This window comes from Capricornis sumatraensis, chromosome 3 (genome assembly GCF_032405125.1).
Source record: "Capricornis sumatraensis isolate serow.1 chromosome 3, serow.2, whole genome shotgun sequence".
Classification (NCBI taxonomy): Eukaryota; Metazoa; Chordata; class Mammalia; order Artiodactyla; family Bovidae; genus Capricornis; species Capricornis sumatraensis.
Genome location: NC_091071.1, coordinates 23,163,536 through 23,181,933, shown reverse-complemented (window position 1 = coordinate 23,181,933; position 18,398 = coordinate 23,163,536). Strand labels below are relative to the sequence as shown.

General features: G+C 41.4%; 1 protein-coding gene across 1 annotated transcript in view; it reads right to left on the bottom strand.

Annotated features, from left to right (window-relative positions):
• The window catches only part of DNAH3 (dynein axonemal heavy chain 3), a 231,387-nt gene extending 218,151 nt beyond the window's left edge, over positions 1 to 13,236 (bottom strand). The window contains exons 1-5 of the mRNA XM_068967931.1: positions 13,207 to 13,236; positions 8,164 to 8,268; positions 7,428 to 7,650; positions 2,722 to 2,794; positions 2,015 to 2,180 (exon numbers count right to left, since the gene is read on the bottom strand). Coding sequence (XP_068824032.1) covers positions 2,015 to 2,180; positions 2,722 to 2,794; positions 7,428 to 7,650; positions 8,164 to 8,268; positions 13,207 to 13,236 — 597 coding nt within the window. The remainder of the gene's footprint in view (positions 1 to 2,014; positions 2,181 to 2,721; positions 2,795 to 7,427; positions 7,651 to 8,163; positions 8,269 to 13,206) is intronic.
• Positions 13,237 to 18,398: the final 5,162 nt, after the last annotated feature.

Here is an 18,398-nt window from a genome sequence, read left to right as displayed (position 1 = left end):
AAGAAGAGGAATGACAAGCTCCTCAAATGGAGTCAATTCACCCTCCTTCATAACAACGACCCTATAGGAAGAAAGTACTTGATCCCATGGCTTACAGGAAAACCCCCAAGTCTGAGTGAGACTTATGATAATTATTCTAATTCAACCATGGGAGTTTTGAGTTTAAAAAAGCAACACAAACACATGAACTGAACAAACAGGCCCAATGTGACCTGTTGACATTAGGAAGTTTGGTTTATTTAGGGCTTGCCTCTAAGCTGCTAGATGGCTGAATGGCTCTAGAAATGAATAATTTCAGATAAAAGAGAGGCACAAAGTATACGAAAGGGTTTGAAATCGGCTTTGACCTTCTGTGCCAATTGTCTGTGGTCAGAAAAGGCTGAACTTGCATCTCTCCAACCTTAATAAAGGACAAACTTCCAAAGTTCTCTCATTATAAGAATTGCTTGGGGTGAGGAGAGAGGCTCCTCCTAAAATGCAGATTCACAGGCCCCTCCCTCCTAGGGCATTTAGAATATGTTAACAAGAACCCCAGGCAATTTCTTATTTTCAGGCAAATTTGAGAAATGTTGCTGCTGTTCTGTGCTCTTAAGAGCACAGAATGTTAGGATCAGCCAGACTGGTCTAAATTCTAGTTTTGCCTCTTACTGACTGTATAACTTGGAGCAAGTTGATTAAACAGTCCCCACCCCAATTTCTACAACTGGACAACAGGAATACACAGTCCCTAGGTAGTGAATGGGGTCGTGAATGGGGTCGTGAATGGGGTCAAGCATCTAGAAAGTTTAGTATGGAATTTTGCTAATAGCACATTCTCAGTCACTATTAGTTTTTATTGTTAATCATTTTACTATACACTATAAATTCAAAAGCTCTTTGCTCTAAAGCTTTGCAGTTCTTTCAAGTTAGGGGTTAGAGGCTCAAAAGTCTATCTGGGACCAAGCTGGTAATGTTAATAACTGAATGTTGGCTGGACATAATAAAATAATAAGGAATTGTGGAGACTGACAAACCAGAGAATATATTTCTCATCCAGAGGAGGTAGCTATTGTTCAGTCTCAAATATATTAATTTTTTCAAGAGAGGTTAGAAATCTAAGCTTATGTCAGATTTTTTTCACTTCCCAAACACATCTGTAGGCCATATTTAACTTATGGTCAGGGTGCTGGATAAAATACAGGATGCACTGGAATATACTAAAAATTATTCATTGTTTATCTGAAATTCAAACTGGGCCCATGTTTTTTGTTTTGTTTTTCAAAATCTGGCAACCCCAGCCTATGTTCTATGCAGCCATTTTGCAATCTATGTTCTAAGAGGACCTGAAGGCACAAGTTTCTAAGACTTACTAAAGCAGAAGAGTCGCGCATGCACACCTTCATTCAGTAGTCTGCATGGGGTCTGGACTTCAGTATCTTTATTTATTTTAAAAAATAATTCATTTAATTGGAGGCTAATTACTTTACAATATTGTGGCGGTTTTTGCCATCATTGACATGAATCAGCCACAGGTGTACCTGTGACCCCCTATCCTGAAACCCACCCCCAAGCCCTTCTCACCCCATCCCTCTGGGTTGTCCCAGAGCTTCATGAGTGCCCTGCTTCATGCGTTGAGCTTGCACTGGTCATCTGTTTTACACATGGTAATATACATGCTTCAGTGCTATTCTTTCATATCATCCCACCTTTGCCTTCTCCCACATAGTCCAAAAGTCTGTTCTATACATCTGTGTCTTTTTTGCTGTTTTTGCCTGTAGGGTCATCACTGTCATCTATCTAAATTCCATATATATGTGTTAATATACTGTATTGGTGTTTCTCTTTCTAACTTACTTCACCTTGAATAGCCATACCAATGTTGAGAAAGAAGAAGGGAAATCAACCTGCCTATCTTTGGACTTGAGTATTTTTAAAACATCCCTCAGGTGACTACTGCTTTTCTCCAGTTTAGAATCACTGAGATGTCAAGAGTAATACCTAGCAAATTGAGAGAAAGGAGGCAATAAGAATGTACCTCCAAGTCTGATTCAGATGGTTTGGTTTCTTTACTTTCTATTTCCATCTCCTGCTGTAACATCACATCAATCTGTTCTTCTGGACTCATTGGTCTGCTTTCTGGGAAAGTCAAAGATGTCACAACCTCCTTCTTCATAGGTAAGGAAGTTGAGGCTGACTTCATCCTGAAAAGCAGACACAGCTTAGTGCCTGGTTCCATGAATACTTCATACTTCATAAGTTTGTAAGCACTGGTTTTGCTTAGTTAGCTAATTTATTTTTATTTAGAGCCTTAATAAATTGGATTCAGAGTATTAGTGGGAAAAAACATAAGTAACTAGGTATCCAGGAATGCTTTAAAGTCAAGAAGCAGAGTGTGGCTTATAAGAGACTATAACCTGCAGTTCATTCTCTTCCTCCTCCTAAGTTGCTTCAGTTGTGTCCAACTCTGTGCGATCCCATAGATGGCAGCCCACCAGGCTCCACCGTCCCTGTGATTCTCCAGGCAGGAACACTGGAGTGGGTTGCCATTTCCTTCTCCAATGCATGAAAGTGAAAAGTGAAAGTGAAGTCGCTCAGTCGTGTCTGGCTCTTAGCGACCCCATGGACTGTAGCCCACCAGACTCCTCCATCCATGGGATTTTCCAGGCAAGAGTACTGGAGTGGGGTGCCATTGCCTTCTCTGTCAGTTCATTCTAGTGTCTTGTGCCTATAGAAACACCTTACCCAGTAAGATCCTCTTTGTCTTTGGGGGAGAACTTCATTTTCTTCTTGTTAGGCTCTGATGAGCTTTTATTTGCTAGAACAGTGGAGAAGAAAGATATCAGTGATGGGCAGTGACCTTGGGCCATCTTCTGCCCACAGGGATGCAAGTCTTAGGGCAGTCCAGGAGAACACTAAGAGGGGTGGACTCGGTGTGGTGGGATGAAGCAGGTGATGCAGAGCCTGGTCCTACCTGTACCGCTAATTACCTGTGTGACCCTGAAGAAGTGACCATCACTCCAAGCCTCAGCTTCCTCAACTGTGAAATGGGCATGAGCATACCTTCTATTCTCTCATACACTGGACAAATATTAATATATCCTCAATTTACCCCCAATCCTATGTGCTCTATTTTCTAAACATTACGTGTATTATTGCTAAATATTTTTCTTTAAATAGATTCAGACTTTTAAACTTAAGCTATTTATTTTAAAGGAAATATTATGAGTATCACAAATAGAAAAACCAGTATCATTTTCAATAAATATAATTATTGCAAATAGAAAAAATGATATAATTTGCAACAAATAGAAGGTAATGCAATAAATACCATTTGTGATAAATAAATTTAATAAATACAATATAAAACTGTATTACCAGGACCTCCCTGGTGGCCTAGTGGTTGAGAATCCAACTTCCAATGTAAGGAATTTGGGTTCAATCCTTGCTGGGGGAAATAAGATCCCACATGTTGTGGGGCAACTAAGCCCATGTGCTGTAACTACTGATCCTGCACACTATAGGGCCTACATGCCACAACTAGAAAGAAGCCCACACCCAGCAACAAAGAGCCTGCACACAACAACAAAAGATCCCTGATGCCACAACTAAGACCTGACACAGCCAAAAATAAATAAATATTTAAAAAATAAAACAAAATGTATAGAGATACAAACTGTATATATATATATAAAGTATACATACATATATATATATATATATATATAAAACTCTACTATTAAACCTTAACTGGATACCTGCTTAAGAGTCTAGTCTAAGAAATTAACATGTCATTTTAGACATGTTGAATACATACTAATAGGAAATTGATATTTTGAGAGAATCAGAGGATTGAAGACTCTTAATCAAGAGGTAGTCTGAGTTCATACTTTGATTTCCTCAATCTACTCCAAATATCAATCCTAAAGGAAATCAACCCTGAATATAAACTGGAAGGACTGATGCTGAAGCTAAGCTCCAATACTCTGGCCACCTGATGTGAAGAACTGACTTTCTGGAAAATACTCCGATGCTTGGAAAGATTGAAGGCAAAAGGAGAAGGGACAGCAGAGGATGAGATAGTTGAATGGCATCATTGACTCAACAGACATGATTTTGAGTAAACTCTAGGAGACAGTGAAGGGAAGCCTCATATGCTACAGTTCACGGTCGCAAAGAGAAGAACATGATTTAGCAGCTGAACAACAACAACTGCAAATATAACAATAACAGAAAAAATTCTTTAAAATTAAAAAGACAATGCATTGTTCAAAAAGAAGCTCTTCTATGTGAACTTAAACACAGTGTGAAGTAAAAATCTTAAACATGGCTTCTGGCACCAAAAGTAGGTGAAAATTATTAGGTGATTGATACCTGGAGGAATAATGAAATCCAAAACACACCATGATTGTGGGGACTGAAGCTAGGTTCACAGTATAAAGCCATGGCTGCCCTACCCATGAAGATAGGCTGAAAAGCCAGCAACACTGTCATGCAGATAAAGCAGCTGCATTCTCAATTCACACAGTGGCCACAGATAGCAAAGAAAGACTGGTAATAACTAGGCCAAGCCTAACATAACCTCAGGGGCCAGATCTACGACATCCCTAAAACAGCACCTTAGGATGGAAGTTCTAAGCTATCAGTAATAAGATCTGGTACTAATGTGGGGTCCCAAGATGCCAGATGAAGGCATAAGGAAGAAAGGCAAGATTTTAAAAGGTATGTCAAAAGAGTACACTGTTTGAGTACATTTATATGTGTGAACAATCAAAACTAACTTATAGTGACAGAGATCAGAAAGGGGGCAGAATGGTACTGGGGAGAGCAAGGAACTGATGGGAAAGGAGCACAAGAGAACTTCCTCTAGTAATGGAAATGCCCTATATCTTATTTGGGTGGTGGCTATATACAAATGTGGTATAAACATCGGACAAAACTCACTGAACTGAACACTAAGATCTGTGCATTTTATTGTGTGTGAATTAAACAACAAATGGGAAATTCAGGTAGCAAGAAGGGGAAAAGCTCTCAACATAAGCCTGAAACTAAAATCCCATAACACATGGGAAAAACCAATATAAGAGAAAAACATTGAGAAAAACCAATATAAGAAAGATAGCAAATAAACTCAACAACTGAGGGAAATATTTACAAAATGGAAATAATATAGCAATACTAATATTGCTCCAAAATAAATGTTTAAGATAATCCAAGTGATACTGAAAATGTTATATCCATAAGAATAGAATAAGAAACTGGCCAGGGTGGTGGCACTCATAAGTAAAACCAATTAAGGAATCTGAAAATGAAAGACAGTGTTATTAAAATAAAAAACATTTATTATACAGGATAAACTCAAGACTGAACAGAGTTGAAGAGCAAATTAGTGAGTTGGAAGATATACTTGACAAATTCACCAGACACAGCACAGAAAGAATGAAGAAAAACATGAAAATGAGTTTGAGACAGCAGGCAGATTGCAAATCTCCAACATATCTCTAACAAAAACTACCAATGGATATCCTTAAGCAGACATATGTGTACCCAGTGGGATTAGACAAATTAATACACAAAAAATACTATGGTACTTTTGGCCACCAAGATGGCCCCCAAGGATCTCCACTTTCTGGAATCATGCCCTTGCATAGTCCTCTTGAGTGTGGGCAGAACTTAGCAACTCGATTCTAACACAGAGAAAATGGCAAAAACCGTAGGATGTCACATTCAAAATTAAGCTCCCAAAAGATTATGGTTTCTATCTTACTGGTTCTCTTCTATCTCATTTCCTCCAAGGGAAACTAGGAGTCATGTTGTGAGTTGCCCTGTGGATAGGCCCATTTGGTAAGAAACCGATGTCTACAGCCAACAGGAAGTGGGGGAGGTGAGTAAGCTTGGAAGAAGATCCTTCCTTGGTTGCCTATAGATGACTGTGCCCTTGGATACCATGATTGTACACTTGTGAGAGACTCTGAGCTAGTTAAGCCATGCCCAGATTCTTGACAAAAACTGTAAGATAACAAAGGGAACTTATTTTAAACTATTGAGTTTGGGAGTAATTTGTTATGCAGCAATCAACAAGCTGGATTTAGAAAAGTCAGAGGAACCAGAGATCAAATTGCCAACATCTGTTCAATCATCGAAAAAGCAAGAGAGTTTCAGAAAAACATCTATTTCTCCTTTATTGACTATGCCAAAGCCTTTGACTGTGTGCATCACAACAAACTGTGGAAAATTCTTAGAGATGGGAATACCAGACCACCGACCTGACTCCTGAGAAACCTGTATGTAGGTCAAGAAGCAACAGTTAGAACTGGACATGGAAAATCAGACTGGTTCCAAATCGGGAAAGGAGTACATCAAGGCTGTATATTGTCACCCTGCTTATTTAACTTATATGCAAAATGCTGGGGTGGATGAAGCACAAGCTGGAATCAAGATTGCTGGGAGAAATATCAATAACATCAGATATGCAGATGACACCACCCTTATGGCAAGAACTAAAGAGTCTCTTGATGAAAGTAAAAGAGGAGAACAAAAAACTTGGCTTAAAACCCAACATTCAGAAAACTAATATCATGGCATCCAGTCACAACACTTCATGGCTAATAGATGGGGAAACAACAGAAACAGTGACAGATTTTATTTTGTTGGGCTCCAAAATCACTGCAGATGGTGACTGCAGCCGTGAAATTAAAAGACAACTGGCTCCTTGGAAGAAAAGCTATGAGCAACCTAGACAGCATTATTAAAAAGCAGAGACATTACTTTGCCAACAAAGGTCTGTCTAGTCAAAGCTATGGCTTTCCCAGTAGTCATTTATGGATGTGAGAGTTGGACTATAAGGAAAGCTGAGCACTGAAGAATTGATGCTTTTGAACTGTGGAGATGGAGAAGACTCTTGAGAGTCCCTTGGACTGCAAGGAGATCAAACCAGTCAATCCTAAAGGAGATCAGTCCTGAATATTCATTGGAAGGACTGATGCTGAAGAGGAAACTCCAATACTTTCGCCACCTGATGCAAAGAACTGACTCATTTGAAAAGTCCCTGATACTGGGAAAGATTGAAGGCAGGAGAAGAAAGGGACGACAGAGGATGAGATGGCTGGAGGTTATATGGCATCATCAACTCAATGGACATGAATTTGAGCAAGCTCCGGGAGCTGGTGATGGACAGGGAGGCGTGGTATGCTGCTGTCCATGGGGTTGCAAAGAGTCAGACATGACAGAGCAACTGAACTGAACTGAACTGAGCAGTCAACAAGAAGCTTGGTGTATGTTAAACCTAATGCTAGCCTTTACAATCATTCCCATTTCATAGATGAGGAAACTGAGGCATCACGAGGTTACCCAAAGTTATCTATAGAAAAGGTGGACCCAGGACTAGAACCCAGGATTAGAAATCTCCCAAAGCCCCATTCTAAGTGGGTATGACACACTGCAGGAAATACCTGATGGCAGCCCCTGAACAATCTTTTCCCTGGGGACATTGATGGTGACAGGCTGGTAGACTTTCAGCAGGTCCTTCAGCTTCAGGTCCCGAGCTGTCAAGGAGTAGTTGTTGGCAATGGAATCACTGGGTCCACAGTGGTGGCACTGCTCTTTGAAGGGTGCAGCCAGGGTCCATGATGTGCGTTGCATCAAGGGGGGATAAAAGCTGTGTGACATGACTGTCTACAAGGGGAGAAATGCAGAGTGAGTCATGTGAGGGACATCACACGGGGAGCCTGGACTCCTCTCGGCCAGGCTCCACTCACACTGAGACTCATGGCATCCCACATGCCTAACATTCTGCACACTGAGCGCAAATACTTTTGGAATGGACACCAATTTTACCTCTCTGACCTCCGTGAGCATGGTTTCTGATGGCAAGGATAACAGTTGATTTTCAACATGCAGTAAATTTGTGATCAGGTAATTTACATCTATTGTCTTTATTGTTATGTACATGGCTATTAGGTAGAAATAATTGTTCTCATTTTATAGTTGAATATGCAGACGTTCAGAGAATTTAAATAACGCAGCAGGTAACTGAGAAGGCCAGATTTGTGCTACTACATAGCTCTTCTCCCACTGTGCGATAGCCTCTTCCAGTGGCAGAAATGACTGAGGCCTCTAATCCTACCTGTCAAGTCTGTTTGACCCCCAACTGTTACCAGCAGAAGAGTAGCAGCCAGGTGAACATACCTTATAGAGTTCAGATGGTTCTTCGTTAGCAGAAGCAGGCAGAGGGGGCAACTCTGGCCGCATCTGCGAGTGGCTCATGTGATGTATGGAGTCACTTTTGGGGATCTGTGGGAAACAAATACAAAGCCACTCTTCAGGAATTAGGAAAGATTTCCAAGCCTCTGAGGTGCACAATGAGTAAAAAGTTCCTCAGAAAAGGATTTAGGCACAAAGTTCTGCCATAAAACACCCTTCTCACCACTATCCATTGGTTTCAATTCTTAAGAGTTATTGTCTCTTCTCTAGCATCTCCTCATGGCTACCCTTGGACGAGCAGATTCGTGTATTTTTCCCCTGGGAAGAACCCAAATCTGAGGGCACTCCCAGCTTCCCTACCCTGGGTTGTAATTAAAGGGGTTGACTTAAAAAAAAAAAAATTGACTCTTGCATTGCACATTGGCAAAATTCCAAACAGAAATTTGCTTATGTGGTGGTATAAATAACTCTGTGCTTCCTGTGAAAAGAAAAGAATATATTTAAAGAGTGTGGGTGTTTGAGTCCACCATTCCATTCAGGGAGTGTGTTCCTGGGAGTGAGCCTCAGACAGAGGTGAGCCTGTGGCTCCCATGACCACACGCAGTTCTTAGTGCTTCTTCACCTCAGAGCTGATTTCAGGGTTGAGAGGTGCCCTGTGTTTCTTTCCTGCACCCAAGCCCTAGAAGCAAGATAACGACTTCATCTGGAGCTGTGACGGAGGGAAACCTCTGGGCTGGATTTACTGAGAGATGTTGCTATACAGTACTTTAAAGGTAGTTTAAAGAGATCTGCCTGTGCAATTCTGGCTCTGCGGTTTTTCACCTTAGGCAATGACTGTGGACTGAACTCCTGTGTAAGATGAGACATTATTAGATAGATTTGATTTATTTAGGTCAGCAAATTAAGTCATGCAGGGTAACTGGCAGAAGGTAGACATATAGGCGGTAAATGAGTCAGATGTTAGTCATCCCCATGACCTAACCAATTCCTTACTGATGACTCAACCTCATAAAATAATAACATTAACAATAATAACATCTGCCATTATTCCAAATATTATGTGCCAGGCATGTATGAGATTTTTTATATCCAGTTCTAGCTGAAACTAAGGTTCATGGGGTATAGGTAGGACATTTTGTTATTAAGTTGCTGTTGTTCAGTCACTAAGTCACATCTGACTCTGCAACCCCATGGACTATAGCACACCAAGTCTCCCTGTCCCTCACCATCCCCTGGAGTTCACCCAAGTTCATGTGAATCAGTGATGTTATCCAACCATCTCATCCTCTGCCATTCTCTTCTCCTTTTGCCTTCAATCTTTCCCAGCATCAGGGACTTTTCCAATGAGTCTGCTCTTCGCATCAGGTGGCCAAAGTATTGGTGCTTCAGCTTCAGCATCAGTCTTTCCAATGAGTATTCAGGGTTGATTTCCTTTAGGATTGACTGGCTTGATGCCCTTGCTGTCCAAGGGACTCGCAAGAGTCTTCTCCAGCACCACAGTTCAAAAGCATCAATTCTTCTGTGCTCAGCCTTCTTTACTGTCCAACTCTCACATCAGTCCATGACTACTAGAAAGACCAGAGCTTTGACTATATGGACCTATGTCAGCAAAGTGACATCTTTGCTTTTTAATATGCTGTCTAGGTTTGTCAAAGCTTTCCTTCCAAGAAGCACGCATCTTCTAATTTCATGGCTGCAGAGATCGTCAACAGTGATTTTGGAGCCCAAGAAGAAAAAAAATCTGTCACCGCTTTCACTTTTTCCTCTTCTGTTTGCCACGGAGTGATGGGACCATAAGGTAAGGTAAGACATACTAGCCATGAAGAGGTGCTTTTAAATACACACTATTTTGCATCCCAACACATGGGAAATGGCAATTGTTTTGAGAATGTGTTGATATTAAAATTAAATAAAAACTTGCAAACTCTTAAAAAAATGCATACTGAGCCTGGGAATTTAAAAACATATAATACGTTCACTGATCTAATGGCCTAATTCAGTGGTTTCAAAAATCGTGGTGCATCAGACCCACTAACAGAATCAGGCTGCTCAGGCTCCACCTTAAACAAGATGACCTTTTTGTTCTGCTTAGAGAACTTGCTTTGTTGATTTAAATCACTGTGTCTGTCTCTCTGCTCTTGACCTCAGTTTCAAGGATCTAAGAATCAACCAACCACATCCAAGAGCCTGCTCTTTCACTACTGAAGTTAGTATCAAGATCTGCACTTAAGAGGTGAACAAAATGAAAAAATTCAGCATCAACCTGCAAGGAATCTGGTCATCCAAGGTAGATTTCGGCAATAGTATTTTTTGGGAAATGAAATTATTCATGATTTCCTTCAGGAGTTCAGATGTACAACATATACTGATTGATAAGTTAGGGCTGCCTGCATTTTGTCTTGGCAAGCAAGAAGTTTTTATGGTCTGTGCTAATATTTCCCTTGGCCTAAATTTTAAATCTGTTTAAAATGAAAGCCTTCATTAAAAAACAATAAACAAAAACAGATTTTGGACATCTTAAGTTACAAGAGAGGGAAGGAGTAGTTAAACCAAAAAACCCTGACCTTTTGCAGTTGAGGAGAATACTAACATTATTCAGGAGGTGTCTTGGCATTCATGCTTCTGTTTATGGTTAGGATAAACCTGATTTCAGCCCTCAGACATATTGGAAAGTTACTCTTACTAGCAAAGCAGGCAGAATATAGCCCTAGTGGACATAACTGGCTCTACTCCAATTTCAGTCCATGTTGTACAGTGTCCAGCACCTGTGTCCAGGCCAGAGCATGTGATACAGGTCTGGCCAACCAGAATACTCTCTCCTCCAGACACTATGATTGGTTCAGGGATAGATATGTGACCCACGGTGGGCTGATCATAGCTGTTCCTGACACTTTTGCTAGAGCCATTGGGAAAGAGATAGTCTAAACAGCCATCTTTGCTTTATGTGAAAAAACTAAAACCATCATAAAGCAGAGCAACAGAATGAGAAAGACTCTCAGTGACATCATCTAGACCCAGGAACCAACTTGGACTTCTCAGTTACTTAAGCCCATAGATTCCTTTTTGGATTTGAGTCAGACATATTTATGTCCCTCTATATTGAGAGTTGGTCAGCCAAGAGATACACACAGAGGCAGCTGAGTCATCATACAAGGAGAAAAGCCATTCTTGGGATAATAAAGAAAGTGCTAGTGCTAGTGCTAAGTCACTTTCAGTCACGTCCAACTCTTTTCGACCCCATGGACTATAGCCCACCAGGCTCCACTGTCCATGGGATTCTCCAGACAAGAATACTGGAGCAGAAGCAAAACAACATTTTGCAAGAAAGCAAACTAACATTGAGCATTTTTCAGAACATAATGGAGAGAAGCTGAGCCTCTGAGAAACATGTTAAACTTTAGCTGGTTCACAGGCACAGACTAAGATTTATACATATAGAACTGTAAAAACCATGATAGCAGAAAACAGCTCAGTTCATGGAACAGGCATATATGGGACACATACAGGATCAGCAGATCTAGAAGTCAATTCATAGAACAAAAAGAGTTTTCTTAAACATACTTGGTTAAGAACTCCCTGTGGCCCCTTCAAGGTGAAAGAGATGGAGATTTTTAAGACCTACCTGGCTACCCAGAACCAACTGTTAAAAATATTAATGCTTAAGTGTTCTCTCTGGTAAATGGAAAAGTGTTTTCACCTCTGGGGTAGGCTCAGTAATTGTCAACAAATTCACTTTTTTCCCCCTCAACAAATCAACTTTAATTTTACAAAATTTTGATTTAAAATGCTCCTCTGGACACCTCAATATATGGCAACTTAATGGATCTTAGCTTTTCCACCAGGATTCTGCCACTTAGATTGGGTAGAATTGTTCCTTTCAGGTGCCTTATTTCTAACTGTACATGATGTTTGCAAGTCTTTCATGGAAACAGTTCTCAGATGCTCACTTGAGGACCGGAACACCAGAATCACTAGGATCTTAGCTAAAAATACAGATTGCAGAGCTCTACTCCAGACCTTCTGAATCAGAATCTTTGGGAGTGAGGCCAAATCTCCATATTTTCAAGAGACTCCCCAGTATATTCTTACGTACATCCAGTGTTGGGAGCTGTTGGATGGAATATATGGTCTAATAGCCTTGGAAAGGAAGGGAAAGAAAGGTGTCTATTCCTGAAATTTTCTCAACAAAATCTGAAGATGTCCAAAAGCCTAATGCATCACAAAGCATAATTCAAGGACACAACAACAAAAAATTAATATACATGCTTGGTCAGGGGCTTCCCAGGCAGCTCAGTGGGTAAAGAATCTGCCTGCAATGCAGGAGATACAGGAGACATGGGTCCAATCCCTGGGTTGGGAATATTCCAGGAGGAGGGCAAGGCAACCTATTCCAGTATATTCACTTAGAGAATCCCATGGACAGAGGAGCCTGGTGGGGACAGTCCATAGGGTTGAAAGAGTCAGACATGACTAAAGGGATGGAGCATGCAGGCATGCACATGCTTGGTCAAGGAGATCTAACACGGCTATTGGTTTGTGATTGAAATGTCTCCTTCCTACCTACTTTCAAATTCCCTACATTGCTGAAAATACTACAGGTATAAAGAAAGCTGAGCACCGAAGAATTGATGCTTTTGAACTGTGGTGTTGCAGTAGACTCTTGAGAGTCCCCTGGATTGCAAGGAGGTCCAACCAGACCATTCTCAAGGAAATCAGTCCTGAATATTCATTGGAAGGACTGATGTTGAGGCTGAAATTCCAATACTTTGGCCACTTGATGCGAAAAACTGACTCATTTGAAAAGCCCCTGATGCTGGGAAAGACTGAAGGTGGGAGAAGGGGATGACAGAGGATGAGGTGGTTAGATGGCATCACTGATGCGATAGACATGAGTATGAGTAAACTCCAGGAATTGGTGATGGACAGGGAAGCCTCGTGTGCTGCAGTCCATGGAGCTGCAAAGAGTTGGACACAACTGAGCAACTGAACTGAACAAAGAAAGAAACACATTTTAAAATTCACGCCTACCTTCTGAGATGTGCAATCCATGTCATTCATGTTGTCCATTCTAATTGGACCTATTAGAAAAAGGAACAACGAGCCCTCTCAGTTTCTTCCTCTTCTATCAGTGGCTCTGAGATTCACACTTCCTTATAGCATAATGGGGATGTCACAGATCATGGAACTTTACAGATGTTCTGAAAGCTCTGTTCACAGGGCTGCCTCTCTGAGGTCATAGACTTCAGCCCACTGAGAGTTTCTTGGTAGAAGAGGAGAGAAAGGAAAGCTGGAGAATGAAACAGCAGCCTTGGGGTTCTGCTGGCTCTGTGCTGTGGCTTCCTGCAATGGCCATACTTTCCTTCCACTGAGGGGCCCTTCTCTTGGAACTTTTCCAGGAACACACTGAGTTCACAGTAGAGAAAAATCTGAAGCACAGTTACACACTAACACAAAGAAGAGGGAGGAAGCAACTCACCAAACTATCCCTCTGGGGCCTGAATTCTTCTTTTCTCCTCCTCTCAGCTTATTTTAACACTGGAGGAGCTTGTATCCAGGTCCTGGAGCCAGTCACAAGGCTTCGGCGTCTGTTGCTAGGGAAGGAGGGGCCTCTGCTGTGCCCAGATACAAGACTGAGCTTGACTCAGCTCTTTGTCCAGGTCTCTCCCTTTCCTGGAGGCCATCTGGGCAGCAGGAAGTTTTGGTGACAGAAAAGAAGGTGGGAAGGTGTTTAGCAATGATCCAGGTGGTGAGAGGCAATTAACGGCTGTGCCTTTGGAGGAGTCTAAAAGCACACAGAAAACTGAAAGTTGCTCAGTTGTGTCTGACTCTTTGCAACCCCATGGACTATACAGTCTATGGAATTCTCCAGGCCAGAATACTGGAGTGGGTAGCTGTTCCCTTCTCCAGGGGATCTTCCCAACCCAAGGATCAAACTCAGGTCTCCCACATTCCAGGGGGATTCTTTACCAGCTGAGCCACAAGGGAAGCCCAATGCACACAGAGTGATGGTTAAATTCCTGGGTCCTAGAGTCATACAGGTCTGGATTCAGATTCTGCCCTTCCCATTAACTAGCTATGTGGCTTGAGTAAACTGCTTGATCTCTCCAAGTGTCCTTTATAATGTAAAATGCCAAAAATGTGACAACCTACCTCATAGGTAGGTTTGCGAGTTTAATGAGATAATGCCTGTAAAGCAATTTGCACATAGTAGAAGGATGACCAACTTGTCCTAGTTTCCCGGGAACTCCCTTAGTCCTGGGCAGACTGGGACAGTTTGGTCATTCAACACAGTAGGCAGTTTGTAAATGTGGCTAAACATCATTCTCATGATAAACACAGAAACACATGCACATATATGCTCACACACGAAAGATATGATTAAGTGCTACACCATTCAATCCCTGGATTGGGAAGATCCCCTGGAGGAGGGCATGGAAACCCACTTCAGTATTCTTGCCTGGAGAATCCCCATGGACAGAGGAGCCTGGTGGGCTACAGTCCCTGGTTGAAAAGAGTCAGATACAACTGAACAACTAAGCACAGCAGACAGACATTCAAACCACATGTTAAGTGGTCACTTTCAAAATTCTTTTAAAATCAAATTCGATTTGCTGCTGCTGCTAAGTCACTCAGTCATGTCCGACTCTGTGCGACCCCATAGATGGCAGCCCACCAGGCTCCACCGTCCCTGGGATTCTCCAGGCAAGAACACTGGAGTGGGTTGCCATTTCCTTCTCCAATGCATGAAAGTGAAAAGTGAAAGTGAAGTCGCTCAGTTGTGTCCGACCCTCAGCGACCCCATGGACTGCAGCCTTCCAGGCTCCTCTGTCCATGGGATTTTCCAGGCAAGAGTACTGGAGTGGGGTGCCATTGCCTTCTCCCAAATTCGATTTACTGAGCTCTTTTGGGAGACATGCTTCTATATATGTTTTCTTATTCAATTCCCCCCAAACTCCATGATGTTACCATTTTATGATTGATGAAACAAACACTGAGAAAGATATATAACTTATGCAAGTTGCCAGGACTCGCAAGTAGTGCTGACACAATTTGAATCCTGTCCTTATGACTCTAGAGTTCAGTGTTCTTTCCATAAAGCGCCTGCCCAGAGCACAGACATTTCTAGATCTTATGATGAGCATTATATAGTACCAAGTACTTCTACTTCTCCTTCTTCTTACTTCTTCCTCAAAGTTTGGCTTTCCATACTTAGAAAATAACCTTGAGGCTCCTCATTCCTTACACTTGCATTCTCTACCATAAAGTATGCATAACAGCTTCAAATAGTGTTTAGAATAAATGAGCCACTGACAGGGTTTGAGACTTTAGACAGAAATGGGGTTATTACTAAGTCTCCTATAAAAGGATATGAAACTCCATGTCGCACACACACACACACACACACACACACAAACCAGCAGCTGTAATCCAACAAAGTAAAGTGCTTTAGAAAGGGCTTGGTAGGGCACCCATGAACCCCATGACCTTGTGGGTGCATAGAGACTTATTACTAAGTCTCCTATAAAAGGATATGAAACTCCATGTCTCACAAGAAAAACCCAGCAGCTGTAATCCAACAAAGCAAAGTGCTTTAGAAAGGGCCTGGTAGGGCACCCATGAACCCCATGACCTTGTGTGTGTGTGTGCTTTAAATTTTAAATTTAAATTTTAAGCACACCTTAAATTTTGTGTGCTTTAAGGCTTTAAGTCTATGTGTATACAAAAACATCAAAGTAATAATCATAGCTTTCATTTCTTGATATATATCAGCCGCTGGCACTGTGGTAAGCACTTAATGAGCATCATGTTTCCAAATCTTCTCAACAATTTGAGAAGATAAGTACAATTATCCCAAGTTTTATAACTGAGGAAACTGAGACACAGGGAGGTTAAGTAATTTGCATAGCCACTCAGCTAGGTCAATGGCAAAGTTGGAACTTGACTGTGGTATCTGCTCCATGGTTTTACCCAAAAGCCTACATGTAGTCTGAAGAAAGATAGAAAATAAATAAAATATCTGCCAAAGAGAATGAAAATTCCATCACCTCTCCTCTAACCCAGACCACCTCACTAGCACCAGAATTGTCTGCTGACTTAATCTGCTGTTCAATAATTTCCAAGTGAGGATGCAGGCCTCAAATCCCTTAACTTCAAGCATATAGGGTTGCCAGATAAAATACAGGATGCCCATACATACTCATATGAAAAAGTTATCTGTTGCTCACCTGAAATTCAAACTGAATTGGGTGTCCTATATTCTTATTTGCTAAATCTGGCAGTATGGGAGAAGAGGTCAGCTCGGTTCTAGGTTATCTTCATCTTTGTTAACAGTTTAGAGTCTCAATCTATTGCCAGAATTTTTCACATATTTCTAATTCAGGGTCCAGTGCTTCTGGCAGATCTTTACTGAGGCTGAAAATAGTTCTTAGCCAGGGTAAGTAACTGTGGAAAGGTGTAGAAGAAGCTGCACATGGATTTATTTTATTGACCCATAACACAGCAAGAGCCAAGTCCTTGTGTTGCAAATAGATGCTAAGATTCCCACCATCGGGGAATTTATAGTGCTGTACAGGAGTCAGCCAACACACAAGGAAAAGCAAAATCTGGGCAAAAATGGGAGTGGAAGGAATTAGAAGATTCACAGAGTCACCCCTAGATGGCATCCTTGAACAAAATTTCCAGTGGAGGCCCGACCAGCTTTCCAAAGCAACACCCACCAGGGAAGGAGGGGTTCAGTTATGTTCTAAAGGAAAAACCCCTCCAAAATAATAATAATAAAAATAACCAACCCTTTCCTGGGTGGGGCAACCATCACATCTCAGCTGAACAAAAGGCATGAAACCAGACAGAACTGCCTGAATCGTAAAAATTCAGGGACACATCTGTTGGTCCTCTTATCTTCACCACTAGCTTCTCCCTTTCTTGGCTCTTGCAGAGTTAGGAGTTAGAGCAGGATCCTTTAGCTTATTATTATTATATACCCTAAGCTTATTTCTCAATCCACTAGCCTGATTATTTCTAGAAATATTAGTTGGTAGAACTAATACATCTTTGATGGATGGGCAAAATCAGTGAAAGAAGTAAAAACTATCACCTATTTGAAGTTGTGAATAGAGTAAATCTTTAAAGCTCTCATCACAAGAAAAAAATTTTGTCACGGTATATGGTGACAGATGTAAACTATGCTTATTGTGATGATTATTGTGCAATATAAACAAATATCGAATCATTCATACACCTGAAACTAATACTTATATGTCATATGTTATATGCTAACTATACTGCAAGAAAAAAAAGAAACCAAATAACCTTGAACAAACATAGGTTAAAAAAAGCACAATACATTAAATATTTCTGGGCTCCTCCCATGTTCCTGATAGGTGCTAAGTTCTTTACAGCCATTATTGCACGAGTCCTCACTACAACCCTGTGATTGCTCTTCTCTTTTTTCAAGAGCTGCTTTCCAGGGGGCTATTGACCCAGTCACAGATGAAAGTAGATCAATACATGTTCCCAGATGGACGGAACCTGAGAACTGTGCAGTAGTGGACCGATTTCTCAAGTCTATCCTTCTCTCCATTTTACAGATGAAGTGGTCGCAGAGAGGCAACTCTTCCATGGCCTCATAGTAAGAGTCTGACTTGGGACCAGAGTCTAGCACTGTTGGGCCCCGGTTCACTGTCTTCACCAATATGTTCTATGGCAGTTGTTCTCAACCTAGACAACTGTGCAGGGAACATTTGCTCATGTTTGGTGACATTTTTGCTTGTTTGCAGGGAAGGAAAGTACTACTGGCATCTAGTGGTTGGAGGTCAGGCATGCTGCTAAACATCCTACAATGCATAGGACAGTCCCCTCAACACAGAACTTTTCTGCCCAAAATGTCAATGGCGCTGTCCCTTGAAAAAACCCTACTATAGGGCTGGATTTCAGGTCAGGGAACATGCATTCTGGCTCTGGATTAGACGTTTTTATGTATAAAATGGAGCTACTAATCTAACAGAGTTTTTAAGGATCTCATCGGCTCATGATGTTTGCATTTGAGAAGTAGTGGTGAAAACCTTCCAGTAAAGGAATCGGCTCATCACTTGTCTGTCCTGAGCTCCAGAGATGCTTCCAGAAGAGGTAGCTCAGGGTATTTAGGCAGAAGCCCTAAGACCCTGTGAAAACCCATTTATACCTGCCAGTTCACCTGTCTCAGAGATGGCCGGGGCACCCCC